The sequence below is a fragment of the Panicum virgatum genome, chromosome 2K (genome assembly GCF_016808335.1).
Source record: "Panicum virgatum strain AP13 chromosome 2K, P.virgatum_v5, whole genome shotgun sequence".
Taxonomy (NCBI): Eukaryota; Viridiplantae; Streptophyta; class Magnoliopsida; order Poales; family Poaceae; genus Panicum; species Panicum virgatum.
In genome coordinates, this window is record NC_053137.1 from 10,914,074 (window position 1) to 10,932,874 (window position 18,801).

Consider the following 18,801-nt stretch of genomic DNA (forward strand, 5'->3'; position numbering starts at 1 on the left):
AAAGGATCTATATAGTTGAATATGAGCCGTCGAGATTTGATGCGAAAGTGACGGTCAATTTGGCTGTTGACTTGGAAACTTTTTATGCATGCAATACATATCTTACAATCATCCCTGCCAAAGTTTGGCTATTTTTCGATTTTCTTTGATAATTTTAATTTTTTTGCAATTAAATAATATCATGAGAAATACATTCAACTTTAGCTAATTCTGCATAAAATAATGATTTTTCCAATCTAATAATCAAACAGAAAATGTTGAGTTAGATTTTCAAGATATTTAAAGTGTATTTAGTAAATTTTAGTTGAACTCGAGATGGTTTGGTTAAAAATGGCAGCATAAAATAACGAATCTTTGCCGTGTGCCGGACCCTAGGGCACACGACAAAGTCTTTGCCGTGCACCAGAACCTGGGGCACACGTCAAAGATGTCCACCAGCCATGGGGCTGAGGCCGCGCGCTTGCCGCCGCTCCCACGCCGCCCGCGGGGCTCAGCTGGCCGTGCGCTCGCCGCCGCTCACACGCCGCCCGCGAGGCTCAGGCGGCGCGCTCGCCGCCGCGCCCACGGCGCCCGCACGCCAAGCCCTACTCGCCGCCGCGCAGAAGCTCGCCAGGCCCGCTGTGCTTGTTTGCCGTGTGCCGGATCGGGGGCACACGGCAAAGCATGGGCTTTGCCGTGAGCCAGATCATGGCTCACGGCAAACCGGTTCCCCCCTTATCCTCTCTTTCCTTGTGCTCGCCGCACACTCCACACACTCCACACTCCACACACACCCATTCACTGCACACACACAGTCGTCGAGCGGCCGCCGCCCACGCCGCCTGCCACGGTCGCGCCCACGCCGCCTGCCACGGTCGCGCCCACGCCGCCCGCAGGGGCCTGCTCGCCGCGCCTGCCACGCCGACGCCGCCGGGCCCTGCTCGCCGCGGGTGCCACGCCCGCGCCCACACTGCCCGCCGGGCACGGTCGCGCCAAGCCGGCAGCGCCCACGCCGATGCCGCCGGTCACGCTCGCCCGGCCCGTGCCCACGTAGCCCGCCGGGCACGGTCACGCGAAGCCCGTGGCGCCCACGCCGACGCCGCGCGCCCGCCCTGCTCGCCGTCGCGTCCACGCCGCCCGCCCTGCTCGCCGCACCCAAGCTGCCGCGGCCACGCTGCCCGCCCTGGTCGCCGTCGCGGGCACGCCGCCCAGCCTGCTCGCCGTGCTCATGACGCCGCCAGCCACGCTCACCCGCGCGGTGCCCACGAGTGGGGCCGCCTCCTCGCCGAGCAAGCCCCACTCAGGGCCAAGGAGGTACCGCCGGGCTGGCCCGGTGCAGCACGTCCACCTCACGCCCGCCACCTTCGACCGTGCCACCGCGCTGGTTAGTTATTTGTTTTTCATGTCCATCAATTCATTACAACTTTGAAAAATGTTTATCGATAATTTTGTTGTAAATTGTTATTTGCATGCAATTGAAGATCCACGGTGTGCCGCACCGTCTTGCCTGCTCTTCACCGGCTTGCCGCTCTAGTGTCACGCCGATCGCCGACGCCTTGCCGCCCTGCCGTGCCCTGACTCGGGAGCCGCCGCCCCAACACGCGTGTCGAGCCTTAGGTGAGGATGTTCGAAAGTCACCTCATTCCATCTCATGTTTGTAGAATATTACGTAACCTAGTTAATCTAGTTGCCTGTGAGGATATAAAATTTTACCCAGATTTGGTTTGAGTAATATATGATGATCTTGAGCTTGTGTGAGTGTATTCTTTGTGTTGTGTAGTTATGCTTCTTATGATTGTCATCAAACCATGTGACACATCCATGCCCAAAGAAAATCTCATCTGTGATGATTTGATGGAAGAATCGAAGAAATATACGAACTCACGTTTCATGGGTTGAAACCTCTGAAACCTGTCATATTCAAATGCCATTGGTTTGATCCCCATGCTGTGAGATGGACTCCGAATCTTGGGCTAGTTGAAGTTCAACAAGCGTCCGTGTATCCCAGAGACGATGTCTACATTGTGGCTCAACAAGCCACGCAAGTTTATTATCTCTCATACCCGTGCCAAACCGATAATCGTCTCAAGGGTTGGGATGTTATGTACAAGGTATCACCACACGGTAAATTACCTATCCCGAATAATGAAGATTACAACATAAACCCAAACACATATGCCGGTGAGTTCTTTCAAGAAGATGGGCTAGATGGGACTTATCAGATAGACTTAACCGAAGCGATAGGAATGGAACTGGACAATGAAAGAATTGATAACGACGATACAGGGGATGAGGTTCACAATGTCAATGACTTAGAATTACTAGAGCGATTACGCTTAGGCAATGACAGTGATGATGACAGTGTTCCTCCTATGGAGATCGATGGTGATTATATCGACACAAGTGATAGCAATGATGAGACATATGATCCGGCTTTTTTTTGAGGTAGACATATGATCCGGCTAATCCGGATCATGATGACTATTTTTAATACATGTAAGAAATGTACTAATTAATTTTTTGTACTATTTTTGTTTATTTTAGTAATTGTACTTTATATACTAATTGTACTACTTTTAATGACATCTACTGATTGATTTACTCATTTTAATTTCAGGAGATTGTTCGGCGATGGCGGGGTGCGGCAGAGGTCTGATGAGGTCACTCACAGACCTGTTGGGCGGCAGATCTACTGAGGCAGGTGAGTCCTCCCAGAGGACTCGACGGGCAGGCATGAGAAGTCGGAGGAGTGGAGCGGGTTCATCGACGCGCGACGCCGCTGAGGGCTCCGGCACGGCTGCAGGGAGGAGGGCTGGGAGGAGGAGCAGGAGCAGGAGAGGGGCTCCTCTTGTGGAGGAGGAGGTGGAGGAGGAGGAGGATGAGGAGGCTGGTGTTGAGGAGGACGAGCAGGAGCAGGAGCAGGAGGAGGAGGAGGATGGGGCAGATGAGGAGGAGGAGGAGGACTTGGGCGTACCTGCCATCTGGTAGCGAGGCCCCTCGAGGCTCCCGGATCGTCCGATACCTCTAGAGCACCGACCAGTCCTCCGACCTGACGAGAAACGGTAAGTAAGTTTACAAGATTTCAATACGTTTCCTTTTGATATATTCAAAATCACAATTGACACTAATATTATCTCTCAATAACTTGCGCAGGAACTTTGCGATAGTTGTTCCGGGTGTTGCTCACAACCGCATGGCCAATGGCATCCTGGGACTCCTCTGCAAGCGACACTACCCAGGCATCATGGATATTGCTGGGGTACGTTAGCCAGCATCTTCATGGGAGCTCTACATCGCCACACCGGATAGACTAGATGAGGAAGGCAGGGCATTCGACAACAAGGCGCACCGGGTGTTGAGCGAACTATGGGTAAGTCTTCATGGCACTACATTTACGAATACATCATATTCATTGCACCGGGTTTTGAAATAATAACTTTGTTCACGTTTTTTGCAGGATTTCTACAGATGCGAGGAGGGAATGATGCCCAGGGCGATGCAGGTGGCTAGCAAAGCATGTTACAAGCTGGTGGCCGATATGCTTTATGAGGCGCGCATCCAGGCCGTCATCGACTACAAGGCCATGATCGAAAAAGTGAGGATCTACAAAGGACCTGCAAGAGACATCAGACTCACCCGGGAATAATACTTGCGGGTAAATACTCAATCTTAAGGAGTTATCAACTATGTTCCATTTGTTCTTCTTAAATGTATTAGATATTGATGATGTGCATGTGCCTCCGTGGTGGATTGCCAATGATTATCCGTGCTGGGTAATGATAGTGGACCGGTGGTGCTCGCAAGAATGGCTTGAGATGCACAAGGCTGCCCGGTAGCAGCGTTTGCTGATGCCAGGTGCATCGCACCATCAGGGCAACCGTAACCTCAAGGCGTACACGGCTAGATATGCATGTGAATTAATTTCATTATTCTAACACTCAATTCTGCATAATTTCTAATCATCTTCCTTTTTTCGCAGTCGGCGGCACATGGTGATGTGCCTTGCACCCAAGTCCAGGCATACTGTTTGGCTCACAAAGAAAAGTCGACGTCCGATGTCACCTTTAACCCGCAGGATCCACCCGAAGCGTACAGCAATGCAAGCGTCCACAGCCGCCTCAGTGGGTACGCCTCGATGGCACAAGAAGTTCATGGGCCGGAGTTTGATGCGATCAATGAGCCCATTGATGGAGAAGTCGTCATGAGGGTGGGAGGAGGCAAGAAGCATGGACGGTACTGGTTTGGCGACAGCTTAGTCAACACGGCGACTACTCCCACTCTCTCACAGATTCGAGCCAGGAGTACCAGCTCAAGTCCTGCCATACGCCCACGGCCAGACACTACATAGACTCAGATTGAGGCTGTCAAGGTTATTTTTGTTTCATCCGTTGTTCCTCCATTTTTACATATGTTCGCTTTGAATTCTAGCCCTGGGATCAAATCCTTTAGGCCCAGATGGAAGTAGCCTTCCAAGCACGGCAGGAGGCGGCAGAGGAGAGGTGGAGGACCGAGCGGGATGACATGCAGCAAAAATTGGATCAAGCCCTAACATTTATGCAAAGCCTGGGCTCGGCAATGGGTGCTTCGCCTCCACATTTCCCTCCGGCCTCACTTGTTCGTCGGGCAGAAACTCCTCCTACCGTAAGTGGCTTTGACTCCTATCGGGTTTCATTCGTCTTAGTGACTTAGCATTAACCTAGATTTACTTAAAAATAATGTCTTATGATACATCTACAATGACTTACAACTTAGGCTAATGCTTGTAGTTTTATTCTTATGTAACTCAATTGTTATGCTTAAATTTGAATGCCCGTAACTTAATTCTTATGTAACACATGCAATATATATATTCGTTTATGTGCAGAATCAGTCGGCGGCATCCAATGATGGGCCAGTGAATCTTGACTTCTCGCCTCCGGTGCAGCCGTCTCAGCCGCCTCAGCAGTTTGTGTGGCCACCGCCTCAATGGGTGGCTTGGCTTCAGCAGCAGCACCCGTCACCACCGCAACAAGGTTGGTCGCAGACGCCTACATGGCCGCCCCCGCCGATGTGGCCGCATCACCCGCCACCGCCACCGCCGCCATCGGCCCTGTTAGTCGTATGAACTTGTATGGACTTGTATGAACTTTGCCGTATGAACTTGACTTGAACTTGTGGTTATTGATAAACGATACTTGTGGTTGTTGAATCCTCTGATGGATAATATTGAATGCCTCCGATGCTTATTTGAAATGCATGCGATGATTATTATGATATATGTGAACTATTTGTATTATTTGGGATACCATATACGTAATAAACAAAAAAAAATCAGGGACCTTTGTCGTGTGCGAATACAATGGCACGCGGCAAAGGAACCAATCTTTGCCGTGTGCAATGACCAAGGCACACGGCAAAGATTGAGCCTTTGTCGTGTGCCATGCACAGGTGGCACATGGCAAACGTCCCCCACCATGTCAGCTTCGCAGTTGGCCAAGAAAGTTTGCCGTGGATCAGCCAGGGCACACAGCAAAGGGGCCCTTTGCCGACGGCTGTTTGTCGTGTGCCTTTTGCCGTGTGCGGCACACGGCAAACCTTTTGCCGTGGGCTTTTAGGGCTTTGCCGTGTGCCCCTGGCACACGGCAAAAGGGCTCTCCCGTAGTGCATAGACTAATAATATTCTTTAACATATATTAATATCAGTTAATACATATTAATCACATACTAATTACTCCCTCCTTCCCTGTTTATAAGGCATACACGTATATCAAGATTCAAACCTTGTCATCTTTGACCAATAATTTGACTATTAAATTTTTATTTTTATAATGCAAATTTCATATGATTGGATTCATAATCAAATATATTTTACAATGATTATAAGTTTATAATCAAAAGTGATATAATATATGATAAATAAATGGTCAAAGTGTTGTTTAGAAGACCGTGTCATGTTCCACCATGCCTTATAAACGGGGAAGGAGGGAGTATATCATTAGCAGTGTAAATTAATGCACCGTGCGAGCCAGGCTTGCGGGAAATGGCCAGTAATAATTTCGTTGCCGGCGAGCCAGGCTTTGACCTGCCTTTTGGATCTACTCAGCCTGGCTTTCATGTCCATGCAGGCAACCAAACACGATGACCCTGCATCCACGGAGCCTGGCCGAACGACATGCAAGCAACCAATCAGCCCCTAAGCGTCAGTTGGAAACCTCATGATGCAGCTCCATCAACTAGACAGCTCGCGAGATTCCCTCCGCAACGCACCATCTTCATGCTCCTCTCGGTAGATTCATCATACCTTTCGGTCATGTTTGTTTTCCTTATGCAGCTCATTCCAACCTCAGAACACACACACACACACACACACACACGCAGAGTACACTCCTCAAGCTAGTAGATGTGGACTCATCTTGAAAAGAGGCGTAAAGTGGGAAGAAATGACCAGGTCTTGCTCCCACTAGTATATTGACACAAGTGAAAAGTTGGCAAGATCGAGAGGTGTCGGTACTCTATGTGACTCGAAATAAGGCACCTTTCCACTATCCTTGGGACGAACCAAGATGTACCAGCAAGTTATGATTACGGAAAGATATAATAAAAGGGGACGAACCAAGATGTACAACAAGTTATGTTCCTTTTTAGCTAGAGCACATAAAGACATTAGCTATGGCACCAGAGGAGGCACTCTACCTAGATCTTAACCTTTAATTATTTTGCATTATAATGATTATCATTAATTGCTACAAAATTAAAACACCACCAACTACGTTACAAATAAAAATATACCTTACATTAATAGACATGGGATGGGGTATTCATCAAAATGTGAAAAAAATTAATTATGCTATGGTAGTAATGAACTACTCCCTAGAGTGCAGTTTTAGAAAATTTCAGACAGGATGGTGAAGATGTAAAATGTCCTAGTTACCCTCTATTTACTTGCTTTGACAGCCTGGCTGCCGGATGGATTTGCGAGTTGATTTAATTGTGCATCCATTGGTAATTGAGCATAGCAGTAAATATCACACACGCAAGTTACAGTGCAATAAATGGCAGACTGCTGGCCTTCCCTCTATTTACGTGGCGCCAAAATAGATTAGTCCACTGCTGGCCAAATCACAGTAGCGCCAAATCGCAAAGTGGGTGCGGATGGGAGACGAAAGGATAAATTCTCCTCGGGGTGGAGAGAGGGTGCACCATCATTGGTAACAGGCGTAATAATGTGTTAGTGTTTTGAGTTAATTGGATCTGTGCCATTATAACTCTACCGTATTTGAAGCGCGCCATTACTTCTCGAGAAACTACGCCAGTGCCATCACAATTCAACACTTACTCAAAATATGCCATTATGTACCCTTTTGATGTGTTTATGAAAAAATTTGGACAAAAATACCCTCATCTTCAACCTCCCACCCCTCTCAATTCTCCCCCCATCTCATCCGCTTGGGTGGCCGCCGGACTGTAGCAGCCCCGCCGACGGCCTGTGCAACCCACACCACCTCGTGTCTCCCTCACCATGCCATGCACGCACTGCTCCTCTTCCACCAGCTCCTCCCAAGATCACCACGCATTTGTCCAACAGCTAGTAGAGGAGCCGCGCTCGATTCCTCGCGGCTAGCAGGCCTTTGGGTAGTAGAGCGAGGGCGCCGGCGGCGGCGGCTCGCGCATGATGTCACAGCAGCAGTTCCCACTGTAGCAGTAGGGGTCCTAGGAAGGAGCATGCCACATGCAGTGGCGGAGCCAGAAATTTGCGGCTGGGTATGCCGAATATAGAAAAAAAATTGAAGCTAATACGCAATATAGTTGACGATAAGTTGCATAACAAATCCATAATCGCATCGTTCGGCTGCTGTTACAGCTGCCACCGCCATTTTGCGCTGCCTCAACATGCAGTAGCTACAGCCAAGCGCTGTTGAACGGTGTGAATAATAACCGGTGGCAGCCTCCTTCGCACTGATGCTGGGGTGCTGACACTGGGACGGCGAGGGGCTTGCGGCCTGCCCCTGCCGGAGTTGCCGTTGCCGAGTTGGGGAGGTCATCAGGATGAGAGAGCCGGATGCCAGTCGCCGGAGTGCTGCCAAACGCCGATCCAGGGGATAGGCGGAGGGCCGAGGGCCGAAGGCGAAGGGCTCAAAGCCGAGGGCCGGAGGCGCACTGGGGCGAACGCGGAGCCGGGGGGACGGGGGCTCAGGGCGAGCTGTGAGCAAAGACGGAGAGAATGATTCTTTTGCATCTGGGGCTTCCTTGCTATGCTTTGTTGAATTGGGTCCATAAATTGTATATGATACTCTCTCCGTGTCAAAATAAGTATAGTTTTTGGCATCCAAATTTTGTCCCACAAAAAATGTAGTTTTAGCTTGTAATGAGATTCATCTAATTAAAGCAATACCAATTATACCAAGAAATCATTGCATAGAAGAACGTATAGATCGAATCCAATATTCAGCAGATATTATTTTTCTAGTTTCAATGTGTATGCATTCATTAAGGATCTAGAAAACCAAATAAATAATACAGTTTTCAATCACAATTGGTAGAAGTAATTATGGGTAACAAAGTTATTTTTTTGAATGAGTAATGTGTTTGAAATTTTCTAAAACTACAATTTTTGTGCAATGAAGGGAGTATATACATCTATGAATACATGTTGATATTTTTTTTCTAAATTTTGGGTATGCCTAGGCATACAGGGGCATACCCCTGGCGCCGCCCCTGGCCACATGGACCCCTCGCCTGGAGGCCACAACTACAAGTCAGCGGAGAAGGTCAAGGGCAAGGTGGTGCTGGTGACTGGCGGCGACTACAGCATCGGGCCCGCGTGGGCCTGTGCTTCATGCTGGAGGGCGCGACAGTCCCGCACGGGCGCCCGCGACCCGATGCGCCCGCTGACCTGGGCTATGAGGATAACTGCCGGTGTGTGGTGGAGGAGGTCGCCAGCGCCTATGGCAGCCGCATCGACGTGCTGATGAACAACGCCGCCGGCGGGGCTGCTGCGGACTGGCGACCACTCCGGAGGTCGAGATTGGGGAGAAATGAGATAGGAGTGAGAGCCCGGGAGGTTGAAGATGAGGGCATTTTAGTTCAAATTTTTTCATAAACACATCGAAAGGGTACGTAATGACATGTTTCGAACAAATGTGAAATTGTAATGACATCTGTATAGTTTCTCGAGAAGTAATGGTGCGTTTCAAATACGGTATCTTACTATTACTAATTGGAGGCTCCTTTTAAAGCCTCCGGGTGAAGCCACCTAGAATCATAGGTGGACAGTCTAAAAAAATAGAGAAATCTTATAAATTCTCACAAAAATTTGAAATACTCGTCCATCAATTCGATAACTCTAATAATTATTATAGCAATTGGATCCGTTATCTTTTTCTATTAAATTACCCATCTTTGTCATTATAAAAATAGACTAAAATAACCCCCTAAACATGTGCCTAAATTACCCACCTCTGCCATTATAAAAAATAATCTAAAGTAACCCCCTAATCTTCATGTAAAATTACCCACTTATGCCATTATAAAATAATATCAAATAGCACTTTAAAATTTTATATACATTATCCAATGATATCATAATGAAAACTTAAAATAACCCAAATCTGAATCAAAATTATATTATTATAATAACATCTTAAAGCACATGAATATAAAATTTTAAATCACTATTTCTATCATTATTAATATATTACTTATGTTATTATTTATATAAAAATACTAACTATAGTTCGTATGTCACCATATATTTATGTATAGATAAGAATACCGATTTTTATATTGTTCACATAGCTCAAACAAAGTGTTCGATAAATACATATCAAACATATATAGAGGCGTGATGCAAAGTGAGAAAAAAAAATAGTAACTAAACCTATCACATTTATTACAATTACATAATGATAAATATGTATCTTTATTGGGTTAGAATATTTAATTGGTTAAAGAGAACGTGAGATAGATAATTATTAGATATCTCTAACTAGCCCGTGCAGGAGCACAGGTTGATGGACTAGTAGTTATAATGGAATTAACTCTAATCTTTTAATGGTCTGAAGGCTAGAACTGCATTCTTTATGGGACAAATTTTAGAGGCTAAAATTGTATTCTTTGTGGGATGGAGGGAGTATTATTTTTCTAGACATAGAGCAAACCACAAACTCTAAAAATACACCACAAATAAAACTTGAAAGTGATATTTCTCCACCACTCATGCATGTCAAAGAACCCAAATCAACAAGGCCTTTACTGCAATGTAGTTGGTACATGCATAACATTCACCTACAGTTCCATGCATGACCGAGGACCATGAGAAAAGGAAGCATGGCATAACATGGTGTCAACGTAGCCACAGGGAGCATGCAGGGTAGGGCAGTTTTGATCTGCAGTCGATGAACACAGTTTGGGCACTCAAACAGTGTCTCATGGTATTTGCATTGAGAGCTCTAGCACAAGGCTACAAACAAAACCTGATCTGCTCCGACCGGTGGCATTGCTGATGACACAACCCAACTGATCGGGTAGAAACATGTTGACCATAGATGTTTTGTTGATGCCTCTCATTCTGAATTCATTTGAGCTTGCACGTACATGCATATATCCCATATTGAAATTGAGTGTGCACGAGAGTGCTTTGTGCTCTGATCTCATGAGCTACCCTTACCCTTGGTTCCTGATGTGCCTAATGTTCAAGAAATGCAAATGGAACTGACAACTATAGTTGCTAGGACAAGCAAGCTACTTCATGCTTCCGTGGAGAAGCAGACAGCTCGGTTCTCAGATCCAGTTGATGGAAGATCGGGAATTGGACCCTCCAGCCCAGATGGGGAATTGGCCAAGCTGGATGCATGAATTTCCTGGTACCTCCCACTCCCATCTAGTTTCTTCACTGTTCTTCCCCCTCTCCATCTCATAAGACGTTTAGTAAGATGAAATGGAACGGATTGGAAATATAATATATAGGTATAACAGACGGCGTAAGTACGGCGCTCTAGCATGTGCTGCTGTGGTAACAGAGTCTATTTTACTCTAATGCCATCACTGATCCCACCAACTAAGATCGTGTCACAATTATTTTCATGCGGATCTGAAACAAGTTGGATACGAAGGAAGCACAGGAGCTAGCTGGTAGCCGAGAGAGGGGGGAGAGGAGGGCAGACAGGTGGGCTCCACCACCATGTGGCGTTCACGTCAGCAAAACCACACTCAAAACCACCAAGATGGCCAAATCTGACCGGTTTTGAGAGTTGGATGGTCAAGGATATCCGGTTTTAGAGTTACATTGCCAAAATCAAACTCGGACAATAGTTGGATGGCCAAAAATGGACTTTTTCCTTTTGAAAAAAAGAAAACACAGATAAGTGTGTTGATTTGTGTTTTGTTTATTCAATACTTCTTACAATCTAGCTCGAGATCCATAAGAACTTCCAAAAGGTGAGACTAGCTAGTGTGTTGATTTGTGGTTTTGTTCAATTCATAGATGTCGACATGTCGTCATGCACTACACAACAACACACATTAACGACGACGTGAGTCAGTTGTTAAAAGTGTAATAATACCGATGGACAGTCCGTAGGTAAAACTTATCGATGAACGACCCGTCGGTAATTCCTGTTTTAACGACAAACTGTTCGTCGGCAAAGGTGTACGTATTTATCCATGAATGGTCTGTTGTTAAATCTCTATACTACATCGGGCAGTCAGTCGGCAAAAGTAATACTATATATTTTAGCGCCACTCATTTTCCAATTTATTTAGATTCCGCGCGCATGCAACAAATTTTGGAGCACGGGGCTCATGCGGCCGCCCGCGGGAACGGATTTATTTTTGGGCTCGAGCGGCATGCAACCAAAACCCTATCTCCTCACTCTGGCCTACAGAGCGCCGCCCCCACCACAAGCAGCGTCGCCGCTGCCCTGAACCCTCGCGTTCGCTCCCTTCCCCGTCCGCTCGCTGCGCCGTCCCTCTTCCTCTCGCGTGCGCCGCCGCTCGCACGCGTGCCGTTCTCCTTCCCCCCGGCCGCTTGTGTGCGCCGCCCCCATCCACCCTCGCGGCCCCTTCCGCTCGCGTGTGCCGCCCCTCCGTCCACTCGCACGCGCGCCGCTCCTTCCCCCCGTCCGCTCGTGTGCGCCACCCCCATCCACCCTCGCGGCCCCTTCCGCTCACCCCCCTCCGCTCACGCGCGCTCCCCGGTCAGCCCTCGCGTGCGCGACCAGAGGCCCCAGTCCGCTCCTTGCCGCGCGCCGCCTCTGTCCTACCCCAGCTGAGCCAGGACATCGTGAAGGAGGCAAGGAGCAGCTTGTTGGCTTCATACTCTACATGCAGCAACAGATCCTCTCGTAATCCCTGGTATATCCCTCTATTTCTCTTGTTCAGTGCTAGGATTTGGTAGGATCTATGGGATTTCTCTTGTAAATTCATTGCTCTGGGTCTAATCGAGCGATTGTAGTAGTTTAGATTGTTTTTCATTGCATATATGGTCGAGTGGGGCTTTGAAATCGGTCGATCTAGATTCGACAGAACCTACCCATATGGCTGCATAGAGCAACCTTCGTGCCAATGATGTAATTTTGGTTTTGAATTAGCTTGCTTTTGGGATGGATGTGTCCACTCACTAATGTTTATGCTATGGAGTAATTTTTTGGTGCGTGGAATGACAACTTAGTAAGGGTTTGGATCGACTGGCTGTAGTGGATTGGATCATTACATGGGTTTGAACTACCTTAGGAAAAATCTCAGATAATTATCTATGATTTATTTGATGATTCATTTGGTGGTTACATAAATGCAGTTTTGTGTGCTCATTTAGCCCATCACTTCTATACAGTTTTGTGATAAGACTTGATTTCAGATGTATCATTAGTAACTGCATCCTTATTAGCTCAATGTTTGTTGATATTGTCGTATCCTTGCTGCTGAGGTCTTTTATTTTGAATCTGCTTATGGATCTATGTGTTGCTTCCTAATTTCAGTATTTGAACCTATATCCTCCCCAACGGTGCTATCTGGAGGTGCCTGCTGCATTGCTTGCCTTCTGAAGTCCCACTAAGGTAATAAAGCTATGTCATTCTTTTTGATATAAAATGGTACTTGGTTGCAAGATATACTAATCCATGTACTCATCTTTCTTTCTCATGGTTAAATTTATGTAGACTTATATTGGATTGCCTCTACAATATTGTCAGCAGCTCGCACATCGTTTTGGAGCATCTAAAACACCCATAGCAGCCAACCTTTGTAGCTGAGAAGTTATTTGGTGAAGGAGCTTGTGTGTAATGGTAAGTTTTTTTCTCTAGTACCTATTAACGCTTGTTGCATTGCCTTTCATGCTTACTGTTTGTATGTTGTTGTGCTATCTATTGTGCAATTGTTTAGTGTTAAAAGATATAATTTAGAAGCAGCTTGATCTCCATAAAGATGGATGGATAAAACTTGGATCAACAGTGAGGCTAGGTACATCACAACTATTTGACATATGTGAAAGTCGTGTGAAGTTAAAAAATGTGACATAACTTAATAAATTGCATGTAGGCACACAAGGGCATATTTGCAAGGGGTGAACAGTTTTTTAGTTTACGCATTTACAAATTCAGCCGTAGGAGGCAAAATATTATGCCCTTGCAGAAAGTGTATTAACTCATTTTGGAGAGATGCAAGTGATGTACGTGAGCACTTGATATTATAGTGACAATGAATCTAGTGAAGAAGATGAAATATCTGAATTGCTTAGAGACCTAGCTTGTGGATTAGATGATAGAGGGGATTTTGAAGGCAACTCTTCTATTCAGCAGCCTAGTGATGATCTACAAGAGATTCATAAGTTGGTAGAAGCAAATAGTCAAGAGCTGTACCCTACATGCAAGAATTATACAAATCTTCGTTTCCTCATTAGATTGCTTCATATCAAACTTCTTGGAGGATGGACTGATAAAAGTTTTGACCTATTACTTGATCTACTCAATGACGCATTACCTGGGGCTTCATCTCTACCTAGAAACTACTATGAGGCTAAGAAATTGATTAAATCGATAGGACTTGGGTACATTAGTATTCATGCTTGTCCAAATGATTGCATTCTGTATTGGAAGGACCATGTAGATTCAGATTCATGTCCAAAATGTAAGGTTTCAAGGTGGAAATCAGTCAGGAAGACTCTAGATGGGAAACATGTATATAAGGTTCCTAGCAAGGTTCTCCGCTACTTTCCAATAAAGAAAAGGCTCCAAAGATTGTTCCTGACTTCCAAAACAGCAAAGCTAACAAGATGGCATGATGAGGAGCGAACAAAGGATGATGTACTTAGGCATCCAGCTGATTCTCCTCTGTGGAAAGACTTGGATGATAAACATCAACTATTTGCTTCAGATAGCCGCAATATCCGTTTAGCATTTGCCACCGATGGTTTTAATCCATATAGGGGCATGAATGTTAGCTACAGCATTTGGCCTAGTATCTGTATTCCATACAATTTTCCACCATCAATGTGCATGAAGCAATCAAACTTCATCCTCTCTTTGTTGATTCCTGGTCGGCACGCTCCTGGTAGTGATATGGATGTTTATTTTGAGTCCCTTGTCTATGATTTGCGAGATATGTTCGAAAATGGAGTCAGAACTTATGATTCTTCCAAGAAGGAGTTCTTCCAGCTGCATGCAGCAATATTGTGGACAATCACTGATTTTCCAGGTTTAGGCTATGCATCAGGTTGTGTAACATCTGGTGAAGCAGCATGTCCTGATTGCCACTCCTATACATGTTCATTTCGACTTGGTAATGGTACCAAGGCTTGCTATATGGGTCATCATAGGTTCTTGCATGAAAATCATCCATTTAAGTTTGATGTTGATAAATTTGGTTCAACTGAACTTAGGCCAGCACCTACTCCACTTTCCGGAGAGGAAATTTTAGAGTGTCCAAAAGATATTGTAACAGTTTTTGGGAAGGATCCATCTGGAAAGAAACCAGCAAGCAAGAGATGCAAGGAGGGGGAGCCATTAGTAATTTTTAAAAGATCTATTTGGTTCATAGTTCCCTATTGGAAAGAATTGATGCAAGAGAGAAAGCTATGAAATAAAGACTATTCGTGTCATATCCAAATCCAAATCTGTGTAAAAATAAATATTTGTATATTTTTGTTCCTGTCAATCCGTTTTATTCACTACTAGAAAACAGGCCTTGGGCACCGGCTAAGAAGGGCCAAAGGCACCAGTTTCCCAACCGGTGCCCCGCAACCGCGACCAATGGCCTTGCCTTAAGACACCGGGTTTTTCAACCGGTGCCTTAGGCTTCCATTGGTACCGGTTGTAAAGACCAGCCGGTACCAAAGAGGCTGCCACGCTGACGTAAGGTGGCAGCCCTTTGGTACCGGTTGGTATTTCCAACCGGTACCGGTGCCAAAGGCCGCTAAGCCTGTTCGCTCGCATCCTCTCCTGTTTCCGTTTCTCCCGTTCCCCTGCCATCCTCCACTACCAGAATCAACTGCCATCCTCCACTACCAGAATCAACGATTCATTCGAAAAACTAAACCACAAAATATTGAATCAACCCAAACAAAATACTCATGGATCCCACAAAGCATTCAGAGCTCGTTCACAAGATAGATACAATCTCATAAGATAGATACAATCCATTGCATCTCTATTTCAAAAAAGTAAGAAAAAAATCACCATGAGCACGCGGCTGCCCGCTGGGACGCGGTAGCCGGCGATGGTGGCGTCCGCGTTGGGGCAGTGCGGCACCATGAGTGGCAGCGCCGGGTGCAGCCGCAGCGTCTCCTTGAGCGCCGGGTGCAGGTAGGGTAGCTGGGGGAGGTGCGCCTCCTCCACGACGGCGTCCCGGCCCACCACCGCGTCCAGCTCCTCCCGCACCTTGGCCAGCAGCCGCGGCTTCCGCATCAGGCTATGCGGGAAAACAGAGACCGGATTTGGGGCAGTGGGCGGACGAGGAGCAAGAGAGAGGCCGGAAGGCCACCGCGCCGCCGTCGGCGAGGAGCCGCCACGCTCCGCCCACGCCACGCCCGCGCTTCCGCCAGCTGCCGCCGCCCTCCCGCCATGGCGCGCCGCCACCGGTGCGGATCCGCCCACCGCAGCTGTGGATTCGGCGAGGGCCTCCGCACCACCGCACCCGTCCGCCGCCGTGTCGAGGGGGCGCGGTAGGGAGGCACGGCAAGGGGGCGCCGCGAGGGGAGGGGAGGGGCCGCCGCACCCCACGCCCGCACCGGCCCTACGCCCGCGCCGAGCAGGGGGAGGGGGCGCCGCACCCCACGCCCGCGCCGCCCCGCCCACCGCACCGCACGCCCCACCCCAGGCCGCCCCGCAGCACCGGCGCGCCACGGCTGCGCGCGCGCCGGCGCAGCGGCCACCGCTGTGCCCCGCCCCTGATTTGATCGAGAGGATGAGAGAGATGAGGAACGAGAGATGAGATGCCAGGGACTTTAAAATATCCAGGAGGGTGAGTGTGCGGCCATTTTTTTTTGGTGCCGGGTGATTCTTTCAACCGGTGCCAAAAGTCATGTTTTTAGTTCCGGTGCAAGCTATCACCCGGTACCAAATCATCTTTCCTTCATTGGTCCCGGGTAGTGGTACCGACCGGTGCTGATTCTTAAGCATTTGTACCGGATTGTGCTACAACCCGGTACCAAAAGTTCTCTCTAGGAACCTTGAGCCATCGGTCCAAGCTAAAAGCACCGACTGCAATTGCAACCGGTACTGATGCTCACATCAGTACCGGTTGTAATTGCAGCTGGTACTTTTAGGCCGGACCGATGACCTCTTTTCTGGTAGTGATTCCCTATATATAGCAACGATTGGCCGCACCAGTTGCAAATTCGACGGCCTGAAAATTTTGTTGATCTACTTGCTGTCTTGCTACACTTCCTGTGCATGGCCTTGGCCAGGTGTTGCACTGCTATTATTATTGCTGGGGTTCCTATCTACCTTGCGGTGGATAGATAGCTTGTATACCTTTAATTTAGTAACAACACGGTATATACATCTCATTGGCCCTTAATAGACCACAGTTATAAAAAGCTGGTCTTTTGCTTCTTCTTTTTTTGTCTTGACGGCACCGTTTTGCTTCATCAACCAGAGCAAATAAGGAAGCTGGAGCTAGATGGCGTCCGAGTAATGGAAGTGGTTAGCCACGGCCAGCTACAGTAGTAGGGTCCATGGTGGTTGGGGATCGGATGAAGTAGTAGTACAGGGAGCTCGGGCGCAGGGTGCAGCAGCGGTGATTTTGGATGCGGTGAGTAGTACTGTGGTTGGTGAAAAAACAATCAATTTTAGCCAGAAACATCCTCCAACTCACTAGTTTTAAGGGTTTGTAGCTGCTTTCCACCTCCCTCAACGTGATAGGCAGGTCCAACATGAGGGGTATGATAGTTCCAATCCAAATGAATAAAGTTTTCAAAAGTTTTCTTTTTTTATAGTATAAATAGATGTTGTTCTTCCACTTATCACGGAGGGTGTATAAGTGTACACATGATTTCCAAGAGGCCGCACACAGCAAACACTCTTTATTATCGTCGTGCTTGATGTGACAATTTTACATGATATACACTGCTCACACAGGGGCGGAGCTACACGTAGAGATGTGTGGGTGCGCGTGTGTGTGGTGGGGTGGGGGGGGGGGGGGGGGGATTGCACAGGCTCACTCAAAATTTTGATGCTAAAGGAGCTCATAAATTTTCACCATGTCTAAAGTTTGATTTTTTTAGATTAAGGAAAACTCCAGCCTTGAACATTCATAGTAAATGTCTACGGCCAAATGTTACAAGAGTTTTTAGACTCCAAACCTCAAATAAGGAATTTCAAAAACAAGAGAGAAAGCTATGAAATAAAGAAAGAAAATTAGAAGGCTAAACTTTATGTGATCTTCACTGTTAAGATAATATGTGATCTTCATTGTTAAGAAAATTTACCACCCTTTCTCTCATGCAGCATACGTTTATGTTAAGATAATATGTGATCTTCACTATTAAGAAAAGGGTTTAAACCACCTAAATACGATTAAGGAAACTTAATGAAAAACCCTAATGGGCTGTGATCAGCAGGCTCATTAGGCCTGTTTCCAGAGGCTGGCCCCCAGCCCCACAGTGCCCATAAATATGAGGTCGTGGTTAGCATTTTTAATCACATCATTAGCTAAACTATAGCCACCATAGTCTGATCGCTAAGAGCACTGGAGGGGTTCGGAAGGCCAATCCCTCAAGGGCAGTGTCGTTGGCGTCCGGAAGGCCGCCGCTACCTTGCTCGTGCATCTTCATCAACAAGTACACCTACTTCCTCTATGGCTCGAGCGTCATCAACTAAGGAGGCTCTAATGGCTGCTTCAACCGCTAACGCTGGTATAATGATCTACCATTTTCCGCATTACATTGATCTGTCATGAACTAGGTTATGTAAAGATCTTGGGTTATTAGCCTCTGAAGTTTTAAGTTTGGCTAATTCTAACAATCGGTATCATGAGCCATCTTAACCTAGTCATGCACGGTCATTTTCAAGCCATGTTATGCTTCTGATCTGTTGGTTTAGATGCATATTAGTTGTGCAGATTAGATCTGTTTGCACATTAAGTAAAGGCTCAAGTTTTAGATGCATTTGGTTACTGCTATTATGATTCTGCAGAAATGTTTGTGCATGCAGTGATGTTTATGCGCGTGATTAGATCTAAATCATGGTTAATTATGTTCCTGATCACGAGATTAGATCTAATCTAATTCAGTTTATGTCAAGTTTTAATTAAATCTTGATCTATTTATGAGTTAAGTGCCGAATTAGATGCAATCATGCCTAAGTAATGCATCAGATTAAGTTAAATGTCATGATTAAGTAATGCAATTAG

The 18,801-nt window shown here is 46.8% G+C and overlaps 2 protein-coding genes across 2 annotated transcripts; one reads left to right on the forward strand and one right to left on the reverse strand.

The window, feature by feature from the left end:
- The first annotated feature begins 440 nt into the window (after positions 1 to 440).
- On the forward strand, positions 441 to 1,033 carry LOC120695066 (translation initiation factor IF-2-like). Its single transcript, XM_039978387.1, has 2 exons — positions 441 to 675; positions 795 to 1,033. Exons 1-2 carry the CDS (start codon positions 441 to 443, stop codon positions 1,031 to 1,033), a joined length of 474 nt encoding a protein of 157 aa, XP_039834321.1.
- Positions 1,034 to 15,602: 14,569 nt separating this feature from the next.
- On the reverse strand, positions 15,603 to 16,627 carry LOC120695067 (non-homologous end joining protein Ku-like). Its single transcript, XM_039978388.1, has 2 exons — positions 16,618 to 16,627; positions 15,603 to 16,336 (listed from the first exon to the last, which is right to left on the reverse strand). Exons 1-2 carry the CDS (start codon positions 16,625 to 16,627, stop codon positions 15,603 to 15,605), a joined length of 744 nt encoding a protein of 247 aa, XP_039834322.1.
- Positions 16,628 to 18,801: the final 2,174 nt, after the last annotated feature.

Coding starts and splice junctions, on each gene's coding strand:
- LOC120695066 (XM_039978387.1), top strand. CDS start 441: ATGGGGCTGAGGCCGCGCGCTTGCCGCCGCTCCCACGCCGCCCGCGGG. Junction 676..794: donor GGCAAAGCATGGGCTTTGCC/GTGAGCCAGATC, acceptor GCACACACACAG/TCGTCGAGCGGCCGCCGCCC.